This window comes from Pestalotiopsis fici (assembly GCF_000516985.1).
Source record: "Pestalotiopsis fici W106-1 unplaced genomic scaffold PFICI_Scf_12, whole genome shotgun sequence".
Classification (NCBI taxonomy): Eukaryota; Fungi; Ascomycota; class Sordariomycetes; order Amphisphaeriales; family Sporocadaceae; genus Pestalotiopsis; species Pestalotiopsis fici.
The window spans coordinates 1800258-1815799 of record NW_006917102.1 but is presented as its reverse complement, the minus strand read 5'-3'; the positions used below and the strand labels follow the sequence as shown (position 1 = coordinate 1815799).

At 51.5% G+C, this 15542-nt stretch overlaps 4 protein-coding genes across 4 annotated transcripts; 2 read left to right on the top strand and 2 right to left on the bottom strand.

The window, feature by feature from the left end:
• Window positions 1–2466: 2466 nt before the first annotated feature.
• Window positions 2467–5442, top strand: PFICI_14296 (uncharacterized protein; the record flags this gene model as incomplete). The annotated part of the gene is made up of 3 exons (XM_007842877.1): window positions 2467–2700; window positions 2778–2876; window positions 2950–5442. The coding sequence occupies 3 exons, from the start codon at window positions 2467–2469 to the stop codon at window positions 5440–5442; spliced, it is 2826 nt and encodes a 941-aa protein (XP_007841068.1).
• A 1517-nt stretch (window positions 5443–6959) lies between these two features.
• PFICI_14295 (uncharacterized protein) lies at window positions 6960–9406 on the top strand (the record flags this gene model as incomplete). The annotated part of the gene is made up of 3 exons (XM_007842876.1): window positions 6960–7002; window positions 7117–8385; window positions 8436–9406. 3 exons carry the CDS (start codon window positions 6960–6962, stop codon window positions 9404–9406), a joined length of 2283 nt encoding a protein of 760 aa, XP_007841067.1.
• A 380-nt stretch (window positions 9407–9786) lies between these two features.
• Window positions 9787–11488, bottom strand: PFICI_14294 (uncharacterized protein; the record flags this gene model as incomplete). The annotated part of the gene is made up of 3 exons (XM_007842875.1): window positions 9787–10288; window positions 10355–11177; window positions 11353–11488. 3 exons carry the CDS (start codon window positions 11486–11488, stop codon window positions 9787–9789), a joined length of 1461 nt encoding a protein of 486 aa, XP_007841066.1.
• Window positions 11489–12419: 931 nt separating this feature from the next.
• Window positions 12420–14968, bottom strand: PFICI_14293 (uncharacterized protein; the record flags this gene model as incomplete). The annotated part of the gene is made up of 3 exons (XM_007842874.1): window positions 12420–13331; window positions 13497–14072; window positions 14276–14968. The coding sequence occupies 3 exons, from the start codon at window positions 14966–14968 to the stop codon at window positions 12420–12422; spliced, it is 2181 nt and encodes a 726-aa protein (XP_007841065.1).
• Between the last annotated feature and the right edge of the window lie 574 nt (window positions 14969–15542).

Below are 15542 nucleotides of genomic sequence, written 5' to 3'. Positions count from 1 at the left end.
TGAGTGACGGGGAATAAAAAGAAGAGCTGGCAGGCTGGTCGAATGCAGCTTGACTTGTGTGTATAATTGTGTAAACAATAGAACAACTGCACATTCAATGATCGCTTGAATTGTTGCTGGTCATGTTCACTTGGTTTGAATTTGGAGCGGTAGGGGTTGGGGCCATGGCTCGAGGGTTATACGCCATCCAGATTCGAGTCGAGGCAAAGTGGTACTTAAAATGCATTCAAGCCTTCGCCGAGCTGATGAATAACAGACTTGGACAATAACAAGGTAGGAGGCCTAGCTTCTTTGTGCAGGAGGAATGAGGCCAAGGTCGTTTGATTGCGGCGGCCAATTGGTAGGCATACCCGATATAACCTGTGGATGTCGTCGCCGTATATATATAGTTGGGTTGGTGCCTACCTAGTAGTTCTGTAGTGATTTATACTCAAAGTTGATGCAATCAGCAGTCGAGAATCAATGAAATAGACCTGCTATGGTCACTCATATGATGTTTACATATCATACGTACCTAGTTTAGACACCATTATTGGCCTTTGAGCGCCTTATCCGCATCATCAATCTGCCAGCCGTATTCAACGTGGAGACAGCGAAACTAGAAGTGTACTTACCTTAGGCTTGTGTACTCCACCATGCGTAGTGCATACGAGCTTGGGTCAATCGCAAAGAAAACACCAACCTAGGTACATTTCCTACTGTGTAATTGATTGTTCGCAGCTAGGTGGAGCTCATGCGTTATGTATGTACGTATTGTGTGTGTGTGTGTGCATGTAGGTGGAAGGCAAGTAGGTACAATACGTAGATGCATCCAATCACCCTTCATGTAGGTAGGCAGCCTGGACATTGCCTGCTTGGCCTGCTGTCTCGTCGAATCGCTAGCGGCGGATTTGAGTCAAAAGGCTCCCGTTGTCAGGGCGTCAACGAATCGAGAGGGGGGCGCATTGGGGGAAAACCACAGGTGCAGCCCCGGGCCCACACCTGGACAATCATGCGTGTGATGCACTGGAGGAGTCACCGGACCTGGGATTTGAGGCCGAGGTGCCAAGGGCATCAATTCTCATAGAGAACAGAAAAGAGCCCAGTCACAACACACGGGCAACGCCCAGTCAGGGGACCCAACAGGACACACGCGCAGGACACAATCAACACCCCATCAACCTGTGTACATGTATATGCACGGCAAACACGTTCCCACAAAGTCAGTAATGAGACATGATCATGTAGAATAGAATCTTTCACAAGAGAGAGAGAGAAACTATATGTAATTGATGCTTATCAAGGGCGCCCAAGACGTCATTATCGTAGAGTCAGCGACTGCAGGACCCTTGTTTGGCTCGTCCTTATCTGCCCATATCGTCGGCGCCTCAATGGGTCGCTTGCTTTTTAGATATCCGGCCGATGACGGATGAGCTATACCGTTCGGGGGACTGGACTGCGCCTTTGGGCTGGACTTTGGCTTGCTTGGGGGGTGTAGCAGTGTTGGATTACCTGCTGTAGCTCTAATAATTCTGGCTGCTTTCTTTCTAGGTCTGCCATCAGCCATATCACGAGGCGGCTACCAGCTAATTAGGGACTGGCTGGTTGGACTGAGATCGACCGATAGAAAGGAAGCACACGCCTGTGCACCGATTCTCACAGACGACGAGCAGATAACGCAATGCAGCAGATGACTTGCTGATCGACTCATCCACTCTCTCTACACGTACCTTGATCACTTTTGCTAACTGATTATCTTCGTCGTCCTTTTTCCTTCTTTGCTGTCTTCCTAATTATCTTTTGGGTAACAGGTGTGTGTTTGAGTTGCCCACTGCATCTCTCTCTCTCTCCTTCCAATACTCTCTCTTCCTCTCTCTCTCTCTCCTCTTTCTCTTCCTTCCACCCCCCGGAATCTCAACTTGTACACCTTCCATCCACATCCACTTACAGCACATCACCCACAAAACAAGTGACTATGGCCTCCACCCACTAAATAGGCACGGCACAACCCTGCGGGCACCCGCATCCAGTAGAAGAGCCGCCATCACGACAGCCAATACCGCTTGTGCACTTCTCTGACCCGTCCTGGTCCTGTCTGTCCAACGTCTCTGCCTGTGCCCAGCAGGAAGCCTTGCCGCTCTCGAGCAACCCTGCAACGCGCTGATCGATCTCGAAACTCAAACCATCACTGCCTGCCTACCTACCTATCTACGCATCCTGCTTGTTATTGACCGAGTCAACATTCCCCAAAGTCAAGTCGGGTCCAGGTGACAAGCAACAAAGAGACGAACGATCACCACGCAGTAGCAATGGATACTCATGGTCAACATACTCAAACTACCTCCGCCTAGACTTGCCCGAGCCGCGGCCCTACATCACCAACACCAATTCTTGCCTCCTGGGCTCTTCCTTGGTGATTACGATACGTTTTCCCTCTTCATATAGTACAGACTATATAAGCAATCTTTCGTCCGAACGTTTGCAGCTATGCATCAGACTCCCCGCCCAGGGCCTCGCTCATTGTCGCCCGCTTCTTCGCCTACCACAAATCCCACAAGAACGAACAATCCGAGGGAAGCTGTTCGGTCGGGCGGCCACTTGCGCAGCGGATCCGAGGCGAGCGCTGCTTCAGAGGCCGCTGGTACAATGCGGCCCAGAGAAGATGCGCCTGGCGCAGGTCCCAGTTCGGACTCGATCAGGAAGCTGGACCAGATCTTACAGGTAGGCTACGCATAAACAGGCCCTTAACTACATGTACCTCATGGTTAGCCGTACTAATCGCGTGTGCTGTGACACAGAACATATTCGCCAAGGCAGGCACTCTGATATTACAAGAGCGCATGCAGGTCTCGCCAATGTTACTCGCTGGAACTAGAGAGAAGAGGATAAGCAAATGGGTAAGTAATAGGAAACCCTCATTAGCCTTCTTGACCATCTCTTTGAATTATAGTTGACGTAGGTCTGTGACAGTTCCAATTAGATACCGACGAAATCGAGGACTTTAGGGAAGAATTTAGAACATGGAAACATTGTGGTGGTATCGAGAACCGCCCGCCTCCACTGATAATCGAAACCTATCTCGATACATCCCGATTAAAAAGCGGCCAGAGTCTGATCATTACAGACGAGAATGGGAAGAGATGGGATGTCGTCGAGGCTATGAATTCATCAGATCTTTCGAGCGACTCGAGTGTGAGCGGTAGCTCGGCCGGTGGTCGCTCCAAGAAATCGTCAAACACTCATCTAGTACTGGAGCGGTGGCGGATCGAGTTGAAAGGCTCCAGCAACGATCCCGAAGATTTCGGCCTTTTACTACCGACAGTGTACAAAAAGGCAATCATCTTTATCCGGTCTGTATATACTACGACGGGCATCCTGCCAGCTTGGAAGCTTGCTAGGAACTCAAAGTCCAAGATGCTGCACCCGGCCTTGCAAGTAAAGTGTAGAGTTCTGTCAGCGGAGAACCGTCCTTTTGGGTTCGATGCTTTGCGAAGCCCATTGTATGACGGCAGGGGAGATGTCACCACTGATTACATCTTTGGTCTCCTCGAGGTTCCAGTTGGCCGATTTTACGCAACCGTTTCTTACCGAAACAACTGCAATTTCCAAGTTGTCGAGACCGAGTCACTTTTGAGCTCTAGAATCGGCTTGGCCATATCAGACGACCTATTCAAACCGTCTCTGCCGCGGCGTGAACCTGGACGTCGCGATACCGCAGCCGAGATTGGGTCCTTGCCTTACCATCGCCACGAAAGAGACATTACGGAAAATCAGCAAAGATATGGAAGTTTGTCAACCTTCCACGGGGAAGGTCCTCATGGGACGAGTCCGATATCAGCACTGAAAGCTGTCAAGTCACCTGGATCGGACACAACATCACCGTCTAATTCTCGGCCTGCAAGCGTGGAAGTACCCCCTCATTCGCTTCCCATTGCCGCTCCATCGAGGCCGCCCCTGAGAGTCGAGGCACACGGAAGGAGACCTTCAGTGTCTTTCCAACCATTCAAGCAGGGTTCTCTGTCTGGATCTCCTGTGCCACGAATGCACGACATGGACACGCCAGCATCGCCACATTCTTTGACCCGTGGACCCGGCTTGAGCGCACTTACACACGCCAGGAACAGGTCATCGTTGACGGCTGGAATGGCAGCCTCCTTGAGAGGTGGCCCTCCCCCCTCAGCAACAGCCGCCGCAGCGGACTCACCAGTTGTTGGATCGCCCAGGCCTGGATCCACGGGCCGATATAGCAGCAGCTTTGGCCATCGTCGTAGCAAGCCATCTTTTGGAGGGGCAAGCAGAGCTGGTGACGACGATCAAACTAGTAGTGGAAAGCAGAGTTTGGCGTCTTCCTTGGCTCAGCCTGGGTCTGGACTTCTAAATGAGGCCGGCGCCGGTGGCAGCTCGGGTTCGTTTCAGACGGACAACGATAACATTGAGGAGTTTCTCAAAGTATTGGAGAGTAAGAGGACTCTACAGAGCTTCGAGCCTTCCAAGAAGGGCGAAGCGATGAGGAGGACAAACGCACAGCTTTCCAAGTTCCAGCTTATGCGCGACTCAAACAATGCCCTGACCGAGTCGCTCAACTCATCAATGCAGCTACATAGATCGTCGAGCTCTTCCAGTCGGCAGCTCGCCAATGTACCCGGCATGTCGACTTCTTCATCTCCTGGCAAACCCTTGTCGCCTCATACACCACATACGCCAGCCATTCCTTCCCGTCTGAGTGAGAACTCGAGTGTCGACTACGCGGCGCCTACTCAGTCGACGCTGCGACCCCGTCCAGGTCGCGCAGCTGAAGCACCCACCAGCATCCCGTCGACATTGGAGGGCACAACTGCTATCGATATCCCGCTCTCGCCGCGGCCTTACCCGCATGTCAGACGGTCGAGCTCGGCGGCACAACCTCGAGTTGTTGCCGATGATGATGACGCCCATCGAAGTCTCAGTCTTGGTGCCGACGATCGTGAGCCGCCCAGTCTTAGTGCTCTCCTTGGTCGCCACGAAGCCGCTAGAGATGCAGATGGCACATCCGATTCGCCGGTCATGCAGCCGCCTACTGAACTGCAGGTTGATGAGTCATCAGAAATGCTCAGACAGGCTTCTTCATCGGCCGAGAGGGAGACCAGACCACCAGGCGGCCTATACGCCGGCTTGTCGAGCTCCCCTTACCGACGATATGGTGCTGGCAGCGGACGAGGCTCGAGCAATTCTCAGTCGGGCAATAGCAGCCTGACTGGTCCTAGCACTAGATACGCGCGTGGGTATTCTAGAAGAGGCCCAGCCGGTCTAGGTGTTACCAGTGGTCAGCCGGAAGATACAGAGGAAGAGCTTTTGTTTGACATGTCGGAGCTCGAGCACGCGCTGAACCGAAAAAGCCTCGAAGAAAGCCGAGGCGCTGGCGGGGGATCTGCTCCTGAACGCGAAGGCTACGATTCATCGAGGGGTGGAAGTCGTCGATGGTAGCAGCAACGGCGAACGACGTCATGATTCGCACGGGACATTCGAGCGACACCATTTGCGCTTCACATAGATTGTTTTTATTCGGTCATATAATACACTAGGGCGGGGATATAGCATTTTGCTGCTCTTGGCTTTTACAAGGGCAACCAGTGAGGAGGACATCACCATGGGCGCGATGCAGACTGGAACGCAACCTTGGCCCCTGGGGTTGGTTATGAATTTCGAGCGATTGTATTTAGGGAATCACGGCCATGGTCATTATTGAAAAGAGTCAATTTCCTAGGGCACAATGAGATATGCCCGCAAAAAAGACTCTTGGGCGTTTTGCGTTGCGGATCTGGACGGTTCGGATTTGGGCCAGTCGTCGAGCTGGAAGAAGGTGTGGTCGACCTACGTAGTCGCATCATGATTGCATACATGGTGAAAAGCCAGACTACAAACATAGAACGAATATACAGACTCGCAAGATGACAAACCTTTGGTTCACACAATTCTAAAGTTGAACTCTGGCTGTTATGATCAACAGCAAATGTGAACTCAAAGAACTATCTATCTTGTGGGATCCATGTATGTCACTCTTGGGTTGTTCAGGAATCAGTCGAAATCAAAACAGCATACATACTGCGCCATCAGTAGTTTGCGAGACATGTGTGGCTCATCGTCCTCACATTTGCACGAAAGCCGCTTTTAGTGTGGTTTAGAGTCGATCAAGAGTGCGGCGCAGTCATTTCGTCCCAATGCAGTATTGCGTGTTCGCCAACTAAGCTGCTTCTAAATTAAGGGTATCGCCCCTCGAGATTTCAGCTTGCTTGGGGCCAAGTGCATTCCGTACTCTGTCCGGCGAGATCTAATTATGTAAGGGTTCCTAGGTCAGAAAGCAGAGGCAAGAGAATCCAGCCCATCCAGTAGTACAAACAACCAAGTGTACAAAAGTGACATGAAATTCGTCTTGTGATTTATATGCTTGTAGTGACTTCTTTCCAATGTTGAAATTCATAAACATTTCTTTGGTCAATAGAGGTTATTTTAGGCAAGTCAATGAGATACATCCACATACATGCCTACATACGCTACTAGGTACATAATTGTAGTAAGCTGAGTGAATCGTGGGCCCAAGAGACTGGGCCGCCACGCTAAAAGTGATCGCTGCCGCGCTCCCTTTCAGACTTCAGTGGACCGTCATCCGAGCTTTTAGTGGGCTTGAGCCTGGCTGGCAAGCTGGAGCTCTACCCTCGAGACCTCGTTGTGTGTAGTAGTACTGTGTAACCCAAATTCCCCCAGCCCAGCTGATACGTAAGTCCACACTCAACTGTCCCCGCCAGGCTGCAGCTAAAGGATCTCATCCTCATTACAACCACAACTTCAACCACAATCTACTCAGCAACAGCGATTCTTAACTTTGACCTCGAGTTTCTGACCCCGAAAATCAAGCAACAGGGCTTCAAATATCACCAGAGTAATCTTCATCAATCGACCGGGGAACGCGCTTTTACAGAGCTGCTTGGTCTTCGCTATTCAGCATGTTTCGAGCAGCTGCTCCTGGCCCGTTTGACGAGGCCATTGGTACGTCATCAACGCACTACATTAAAGCTCATGCCCGGCCTGTCTGCCGCGCAGTCACCTTGAAGAGCACAAACCCGCGCGATCTGCACACTGACGATTTGTTCACTCTTACAGCCAAGGCGACAAATGAGAATTTGACATCCGAAGATTGGGGTGCCATCATCGAGGTGTGCGACAAGGTCGCAACAGACCCGAATGGCCCATCGCAAGCTGTCCAAGCCACCATCAAGCGCCTCGCCCATCGCAATGCCAACGTCCAGCTCTACACCCTCGAGCTGGCGAATGCCTTGTCCCAGAACTGCGGCAAGCCCATGCACCGTGAGTTGGCTTCGCGAGCCTTTACAGACGCTCTTCTGAAGCTCGCCAACGACCGCAACACACACCAGCAGGTCAAGGCAAAGATTCTGGAGCGCATGAAGGAATGGAGTGACATGTTCAGCAAAGATGCCGACCTGGGTATCATGTACGATGCCTACTTTAGACTCAAGCAGACAAATCCGACACTGCAGCCCCCGAGCGCCCCGCAGAAGAATCGACTGACGGAGCTGGATCGGCAAAAGGAGGAGGAGGAGCTGCAAATGGCGCTGCAGTTGAGTTTGCAGGATGAGGAGCGCAAGAAGAAGGCTGCCGAGAGTAGTACGGCGGCAGCAGGTCCCAGTACAGGTGCTGGCGGAAGTGCAGGTGCCGCGCCAGGCCAAGCCGAGCCTATTCCATCGCACCCGACTGGAACAACAGCAGCGACCGTCTCTCGTGTCCGCGCCCTATATGACTTTGTCCCCAGCGAACCTGGAGAGCTTGAGTTTAAGAAGGGAGACGTCATTGCAGTGCTCGAGTCCGTGTTCAAGGACTGGTGGCGAGGAAGTCTAAAGGGCAATACGGGTATTTTCCCGCTAAACTACGTCGAAAAGTTGACCGATCCTACACCCGATGAGCTGCATCGTGAGGCGCAGATGGAGGCCGAGGTCTTTGCAGAAATTAAGAATGTCGAAAAGCTGCTCACCCTTTTGAGTACCAGCAACACTGCGCCAAGGGAAGAGGATAATGAGGAGATTTCAAAGCTCTACCACCAGACACTGGCTATCCGACCAAAGTTGATCAAGCTGATTGAGAAGTATTCTCAAAAGAAGGACGATTTCACACAATTGAACGAAAAGTTCATCAAGGCCCGGAGAGACTACGAATCCCTGCTGGAATCGTCCATGTCACATCCTCCTGGCCCGAGCTACCACCAATATGCTCATCGACCAGCTGTTCCAGGGCAAGGAGGCTATCCCGGTGGCGTTTCGGGATATGCTCCCCAGGGTCCGCCTCAACATCTTCAACAACAACAAGATCCTCAACGATTCTACACTCCTGGGCCTCAGGGGCCTCCACCCCAGCAAGGTATGGAATGCTAGAGATAAGTCTTGTCGATTCCGACTGACGTGTTGTAGAGCAGCCTCCTTTCCAGGCTACGTCACCACCTCCTAACTTCCAACGCCAAACACCTGGCCCGGCACCTTTCTATCTACAAGGCGCCGAGGTGCCGGCTCATGCTGGCCCGCCTCCGCACCAGCAACAATACAACCAAGCCGGGGGTCCTCCACCAGGCCACCAGCAACAATACTCGCAAGGCGGCCCTGCGCCCGGCCAGCCCCCATATTCCCAAGCTGGCCCAACTCCAGCCCAGCAGCAGTATCCCCCTAGAGATCAGCCTTCTCGTTTAGCCTCGGCAGTTGCTGCAGGCAAGCAGCCTGCCCCCATCCAGACATCGTCCCCTCCGCCAGCACAGCAATCATACCAAGCATATTCGCATCCTGCCCAACAACCTGGTGGTCAGCCCCAAAGTACATACGGCAATCCTCAGGAATTAGCCACATCAGCCTACGATTCCCCTGTTGCTAGTCATCAGCCCGGACCCGATCCTTACTCGGCCTCGGTCTACTCAACAGAGGACCCTTATGCCAGTAGTCCGACGGCACCGCCGGCATCGGTACCGGTACCAACAGGTCCATCTCACGGTGTGCCGACCGCTTTGGCTATTGCTGGCGGTGGTGGCCCTTCTGCCCCTTCAGCGCCATCGCAACCGCAATACACGGCTTATAACCCACTTCAACAGCAGCCTCCACAGCCTTCATATGACGCGCCATCTGCACCGACCAATGCACCGCCACCTGTACCAACCGCATCGGCGCCTCCCATTCCATCTCCAGATGGTATTACTGAGGCCTTTTCGCCTGCGCCCCTGCATCCAAGTGGTCCGGCATATGACGCTAGGAATAACCTTCCAAGTCAATACGGGCATGCTGGCAGCTTCCACCCGACGCAACCTCAGTACAAGGCCTATGTTCCGAGTGCACCAGCAGTTGATGGCAATGAGCCCAGTGCTCCACAGGATTTTTATCGACAAAGTGCTGCATACTAGGCATGGCAGGATGAATGGTGGCATGAAGCAGTCTGGACATTCCCTTGGTAGCATGTGGGCATGGATTTTCTTTTAATGAAGCGAAGCATCTTTTGAAGTGGTATGAAAGGGCATTTCAGCAGTTTGTCTCTTTGCGCAGACCAAATGCACTCTTGAGGGGCACCAATTCTCGGTAGCTTTGATGTGCAAACCGCCAACCAGGATTTTCAAGTGTTTGGCGACAGCAGAGTATATATTTATTTGTAACATAATCTTGCTCACGATTCATTTTATCGCAAATGTGAAACTGGAAACCAAAAGCCCAACACGCTCCAAATCATGAAGGGAAAGCTCTAGAATGTAAAGCTCTATAGCTATTCGTCAAACTTTTCAAGCAACACCTATGAGCTTTTCGAGTTTGCCATCTTTAGGGTCTCAGCCAGTCGCTCAATGCCCTCGATCAGCTCATCCTCTTCATGCCACGCCCAACATAGCCGAGCGCCACTTACAAAGTCTCTCGAACGGTCCGGTCGCTCAACAGGGTCGTCAGCTACGCTAAAAATACGCCCGGGGGCAATCTTGAGATTGAAGTGCTCAAGTGCCAGACTACAAATATCATCGACAGCCGGGGCGATATCTTCTCGGGGAAACAGAATGTATAAAAAGAAGCCACCCGCGGGCTGCTCGGCAGCATCCGCGGCGTCAGAGGATTCTTCTGTTGCTATCCTCACCCCGAACGGATATAAGTAATGTCGGATGGCGGCTACCATGGTATAGTAGCGTTTCCTATACGTGGGGATCAAGACATGCTTCAAATGACGCTGTAGGTCGCCTTGGGCGAATAATTCCCCTATGATAAGTGATGACATGTGTGCCTGGTTGCCACCCGATGACGTGGCTCCGCTTGAAAAGAGTTTTAGTATCGCTTTATTCGGCTGGGAGAAAAGGGGGAAGAGAGGAATGACTTACACCCGAGTCAAGGTCGCCACAAAGTCCGGAGTCGCCTCCATCCAACCGACGCGGGTCCCCGGCGCGACAATCTTGGAAAAGGAGCCGTTGCTCACGGTATTGCCAAAGGGCGAGGGCGAACCCGGTAGGATTCGGTCGATATCGACCAGTCGGGGCGGGGAGATCAAGTGCCGTTGTCGTCGGGTGTTGTTGTTGTTGTTGTTGTTGTTGTTCCCGTCCTCGGCGCGCACACACGCACAGCCGTCTTCAGGACACCACCGCAACACGTCGTAGACATCGTCGGTCACGAGGAGCATGTCGAATTCGCGAGCTAGTTGGACCAGGGCCACGCGGTCCTCGTACGCCATGGTGCGCCCGCTCGGGTTGGAAAAGGTCGGGACCATGTACAAGATGTGGCGATAGATTTTGGGGTAGCCATTATTGGGGTCCTTTTGCGCGTGACGATAGTGACCTTCGTGATCCTTTTCTGATGCTTGGATCGCGGTCCGCAGATACTCCAGATCCACGCCCCGGACACCCTCGGGCACTCCGCGGATCCTACGGCGGCCCCCGGGTCCTACTCCGTTGAAGCCGGCGTCGCGAAAGATGGCGGCCGCCAGGTGATATGTCGGCTCCACCATCCACACGGTCTGCGTGTAGCCCTCCTCGCCCTGGCCCGGGTCGGCGAATTTCTGCAGAATCGTCGCTAGGCCATTGGACGCTCCGTTGGAGACGAGGATGCGGTCTGGATTCACGGCGCCGGCTTCAGGCTGGTACTCGTCCGTGAGCCAGCTGGCAATGTGAGAGCGCAGGTTTATTTCACCTTGGCCTGCGCCGTATCGTACTGGATTTCCTGGGTTAGTAAGGTGTACCCGGGCATAATGTGATGTGAATCACATGTCTCTGATTCGGTGTCTTTTGAGTTGAAAAGATGATACTGTTTACAGCTCATGAAGTGATATTCTTTGCATAACCACTCTACATGACTACCCATGAAAGAAGAATGGAAAGTAACATACATTTCTCCTGTATATTGGGGTTTGAAAAGACCCGGGCGGCGGCCTCTCCCAGTTCCGCACTGGGATGCAGGCGCGGCGTCGGCCAGCCGCCTTGGAGGTTGATGTGCTTCTCGGGCACTCCGTACTTGATGACCATGACTGCGGGCAACAAAGTTGATCCGGCAAACAGTACAAACACAGCCGGTAAGGAATCGTGTTGAAAAGAGTGCGGTGCACGGTTTCCGATCACGACATTGCATCTAGTGGTAGGTAGTCTCTCTCCTCCTTGACCCTTGCCGGACGCGGGCGCTGCGGGTCATATTGTGGGGACCGACCACCTCGGCCGTGAATAGGAACCCCAGATCCGAAAGATAAGCTGCTCCGACGGGACGATTTCATTTCAGAAACAACAGCATGAACAATCACAGACTATTCCTGTTATCTTGAGGCATAGTTTCTTTAAAACGTGGCAGGACCGGTACGTTGTTGAGAAAGAGAAAGAAAAAAAGAAAGGGAACAGAGAAAAAAGGGAAAAGAAAAAGACTTTCTCCATTTGTTATTGTATTTGCGAACGTATCTTCAATAGACACGGAATTTTGTCAATATGCATTCGAACATTGACCGGCTGCATATTGACAAAATTCAGGATTATTGCCCTCTTATTAGAAACCCGTATTTGAGTCTTCGCAATGCCTTGAATGGAAACGATCCCATATCCCACGACTCCGACTTATTGTCTCTAAATGGCACTTAACACGACGACTCCCGGATATGATAATATGATTATGAGAGGTTGGCGGAGATGGTGGAAATGCAGCTTCATACACCACGGCGTTATTTAGAATCCAACGCGTACCGTTATAAGCAAATTAAAATTATTTTGTTTCACCGCTTCTTCCATAGTCCCAGACTTTTTGCAAATTATAGCTCGGAAATCGCCAGCCAATGCAAGTATTGAAGCACCTCCTACCGCGCTTCTAAAATACTTTTTTGCGCGAAATCCTCGACATCTCCCACCATTACCTTTACATGATCACGCTTCTGACGGCTTTGAGCGACGTATCCTGTTGCACTTATGGGTGAGAACTCTAGTAGATATGGAAAAGGCAATCAAGGTTGTCAATCTCTTGCTCCATTCTGGGGAAATCATTGATCCAGCATTCGCCCACCAATTCACAATGCACATATTCCTTGATGTCGTGACCGAATTTCAACCACGCTGGCGAAGCCGCAGGATTGGCGCCGCCCTCCTTTGATGAATCTTTCAGCGGGCGTACGACAAAGGGAACCGTAGCACCGGGAAAGTAGACGATCAAATCGCCAAATTCGACTTCGAGAGGAAAAAGAGCAATGCCATCTGGAATCAGCGGTGTCCATTCCATATTGGCCGCAGCGAGCTTGTCTTGCTTGGCATGGCTTTTTTGCCGAGCGTGCTCACGATACTCTCTAGCTTTGCCCTTTACTCTGTGCAGAAGATTTGGAATTGCCTTTTTCTTGGTCAGCTCCGAGTCGCCGCTGATGCTACTAGGTGACTTGGCTGAATAGCTTGGTGAGGGAGTCCCAAAGAATTCACCAGGCGAGGCTGACCGATACATTCCAATTGTCCTATCTTGGAAAATGGTTATGTTTTTACCCCTTTGTTCTGCATTCGGAAACATCATGTCCGGAATGCTCTCGACCAGGTGGTACTCGATTGATCCGGGCTTAAGCGGATTATCGGCCAAGTCGATATAATTCTTGAAGCTGAGCTGAGAATTGAGGTGATAGGCTAATCTGTTGTTACGCTGTTGCAGAAAGTGCCATTGTTCCAACACCATGGGGGCGCCAAAGGCCTTCCAGAAGCCAGCAAGCTTGAAAATTTTATTACTCGGTATGCGTGGGTCGATTTCGCGGTGTGCGTTTGCGTCAAGCAAATCTGCATAACTGGAGAGAAGTTTGGCTTCCGGAGACATGCTCGGTTGCGTCTGGCTTGGAGAAAAGAACTCGAGGGCAACCTCTGCCTGCGGGATCGTGAGCAGGCACGGTGAGATGGCTGTGCTGATCACGCCCAACACTTTCCCCTGGATGCAAAGGACGTCCTCATCTGCCCCTTTCGGTTAAATCACAAAGTCCCCAATGTCGCTTGGTTGGTAGAACATTGGAATGGCGCCGCTGGAATACAATACCTCAATGATGGGCCTGGCCTCGTAGAATTGGTCCGGGGATACGTTTTGCCAATTCGGAACCCATGACGGTGTTGTCATCTGCTTCTTTGCATCCTCGAATTTGAATTGGTCAAAAAGATCGCCGTAATTGGATCTCAAAGTCGTGGCGAGGCCCAGCAGGCATTCTTTCTCCCTGGGAAGAGTACTTTGGGCCAACTGAGCAGGGTTCTTTGCTTCCATCGCAGCCAACTCTTTGCCAACTACTACGTATCGAGTATCCAATTCATTGAACTTTTGTTGTAGCCTGATGATCCATGAATAGAATGGTGTACTGTTCCTGTAGCTGAATATTCTGAAGTCTTGTTTGGCACGGAGAAAGTCGGCAGCGAATTTCGTGTAGAATTGCCTCGTCGTCAGATTGTAGTCGACTGTATTGTGGGATTGCCAGTCAAAGCCAGAGCATATCCCCAGGAGACCAATGACCTTGTCTCTCGGGTCCGAAGCTACCAGGCCCCTTGTATGCCCCACGAGCATGTCGAGCAAGTTTGTCGTGGCACCCTCGCTCGCCTCCTTGTACCAGGATGGCAAATAGTGCTCCTGATTCCGGGAGACATGAAACGCAACGCGCGAGGCCCAGATGCGACGGATTGAGTCCAAAATCTCTCCCTCGACGATCCGATTTTATAAGAGTCATATTGCCGCGTCTCAAAGAAGAGGAGTCTGAACAGTGTTTCCCAGGGAACGCGACAATGGCCGCACTGGAGCGATACACTTTTTGACACGACGAATTCCTGCAATACCCACACGCGACTAAACCAGACACGCGGCAAGATATCGCTATAAATATCTTGTATACCGCCCCGGAAGTTGGTCAGGTCGTTCAGCTTTGAAGGAAAGTCAAAGGACTTTTGTCCCGTCTCGTCGAGCGCCCAGGGGCTATTTCTCCCCAGGTAGTTCCAAGCCGATATGCCAGTGTTGCCCCCATCTTGGTCACCGAGGTAGACTATGGTTTCCTCGGCTGCTTCGTAAATGTCACGCATGTGCTGGACTTGATGATTTCGCTCCCGAGTGTTGGACTGGTCGATGCATAGCGCATCAATCCAGAGCGGAAAAGTGCCGCTGCGTCGGCGCAAGTGTCGCAGGGCAGACTCAAGGTTGGGCTGAATCAATATGTGCTTGCCTTGGACGACCACGGCGCAGCTGACCGGCTCTTGACCCCATACATAAGACAGTGCCGTGTATGCCACTTTTTGCGCACTACTTTCTGGCAGGCGGACACATTGGATCTCACACTCGAGATCATCCTCGAATCTATCTGCTGGGAGCAGTTGCAGAATTCGAAAGGATGCTGTGTCAAGGGGTTGATGTTCATATGGCTGGTAGTGTGGACTGCCCCTGAGAATGGACGTGAGAAAGATTGGTTCAACGGGCTTTGAGTTCTGACCATGCGTATGTCTCGCATGCCAGGCACGGCTGAGCTGTGATTTCGACATTCTAATCACACAAGTTACAAACGTCGGTCTATCCCGTAGCGCGCATTATTTCGCAACATATTTCCAAGTGTTTGAGAGTCGTGCTTGGCAAAGTGCGCCCGCGACCCTTGAAGTATCTCAAAATGTCCAGGCTGAGTAAGGACCCAGGAGGCAGGACTCTGTGGATCTAGGACTTATCTGTCTGACATGCTGTGGGTGCCTTGCATTGTGGATATGATAGTCTGTCAGCAACAGGCTCCCGATTTGGCTTACATGGTAAATTTGCAGTAGATCGCAATTATCTGTCTCTTTATAAAAGAACAAAAGAAGAAGCAAGAGGAAGGTAAAAATAAAAGGGGAGAAAAAAAGGAGAGAGAAAAGAAAGAGAGGGAAAAGAGAAGAAAAAAAGAGAAAGAGAAAAAGGGTTCTAAAAATAAGTGTAAATCAGGTTATACAGCGGACTCTTGTTACAGAGTACTTTAGTTCTCACATGGCACTGCAAAGCAGTCGCTTTATCAGAAGAGGAGGGGATTGAAAGATTGCAGACACCGAAGAACCGGATAGGGAAACACATCAGTCTCATGGAATGTCTTAG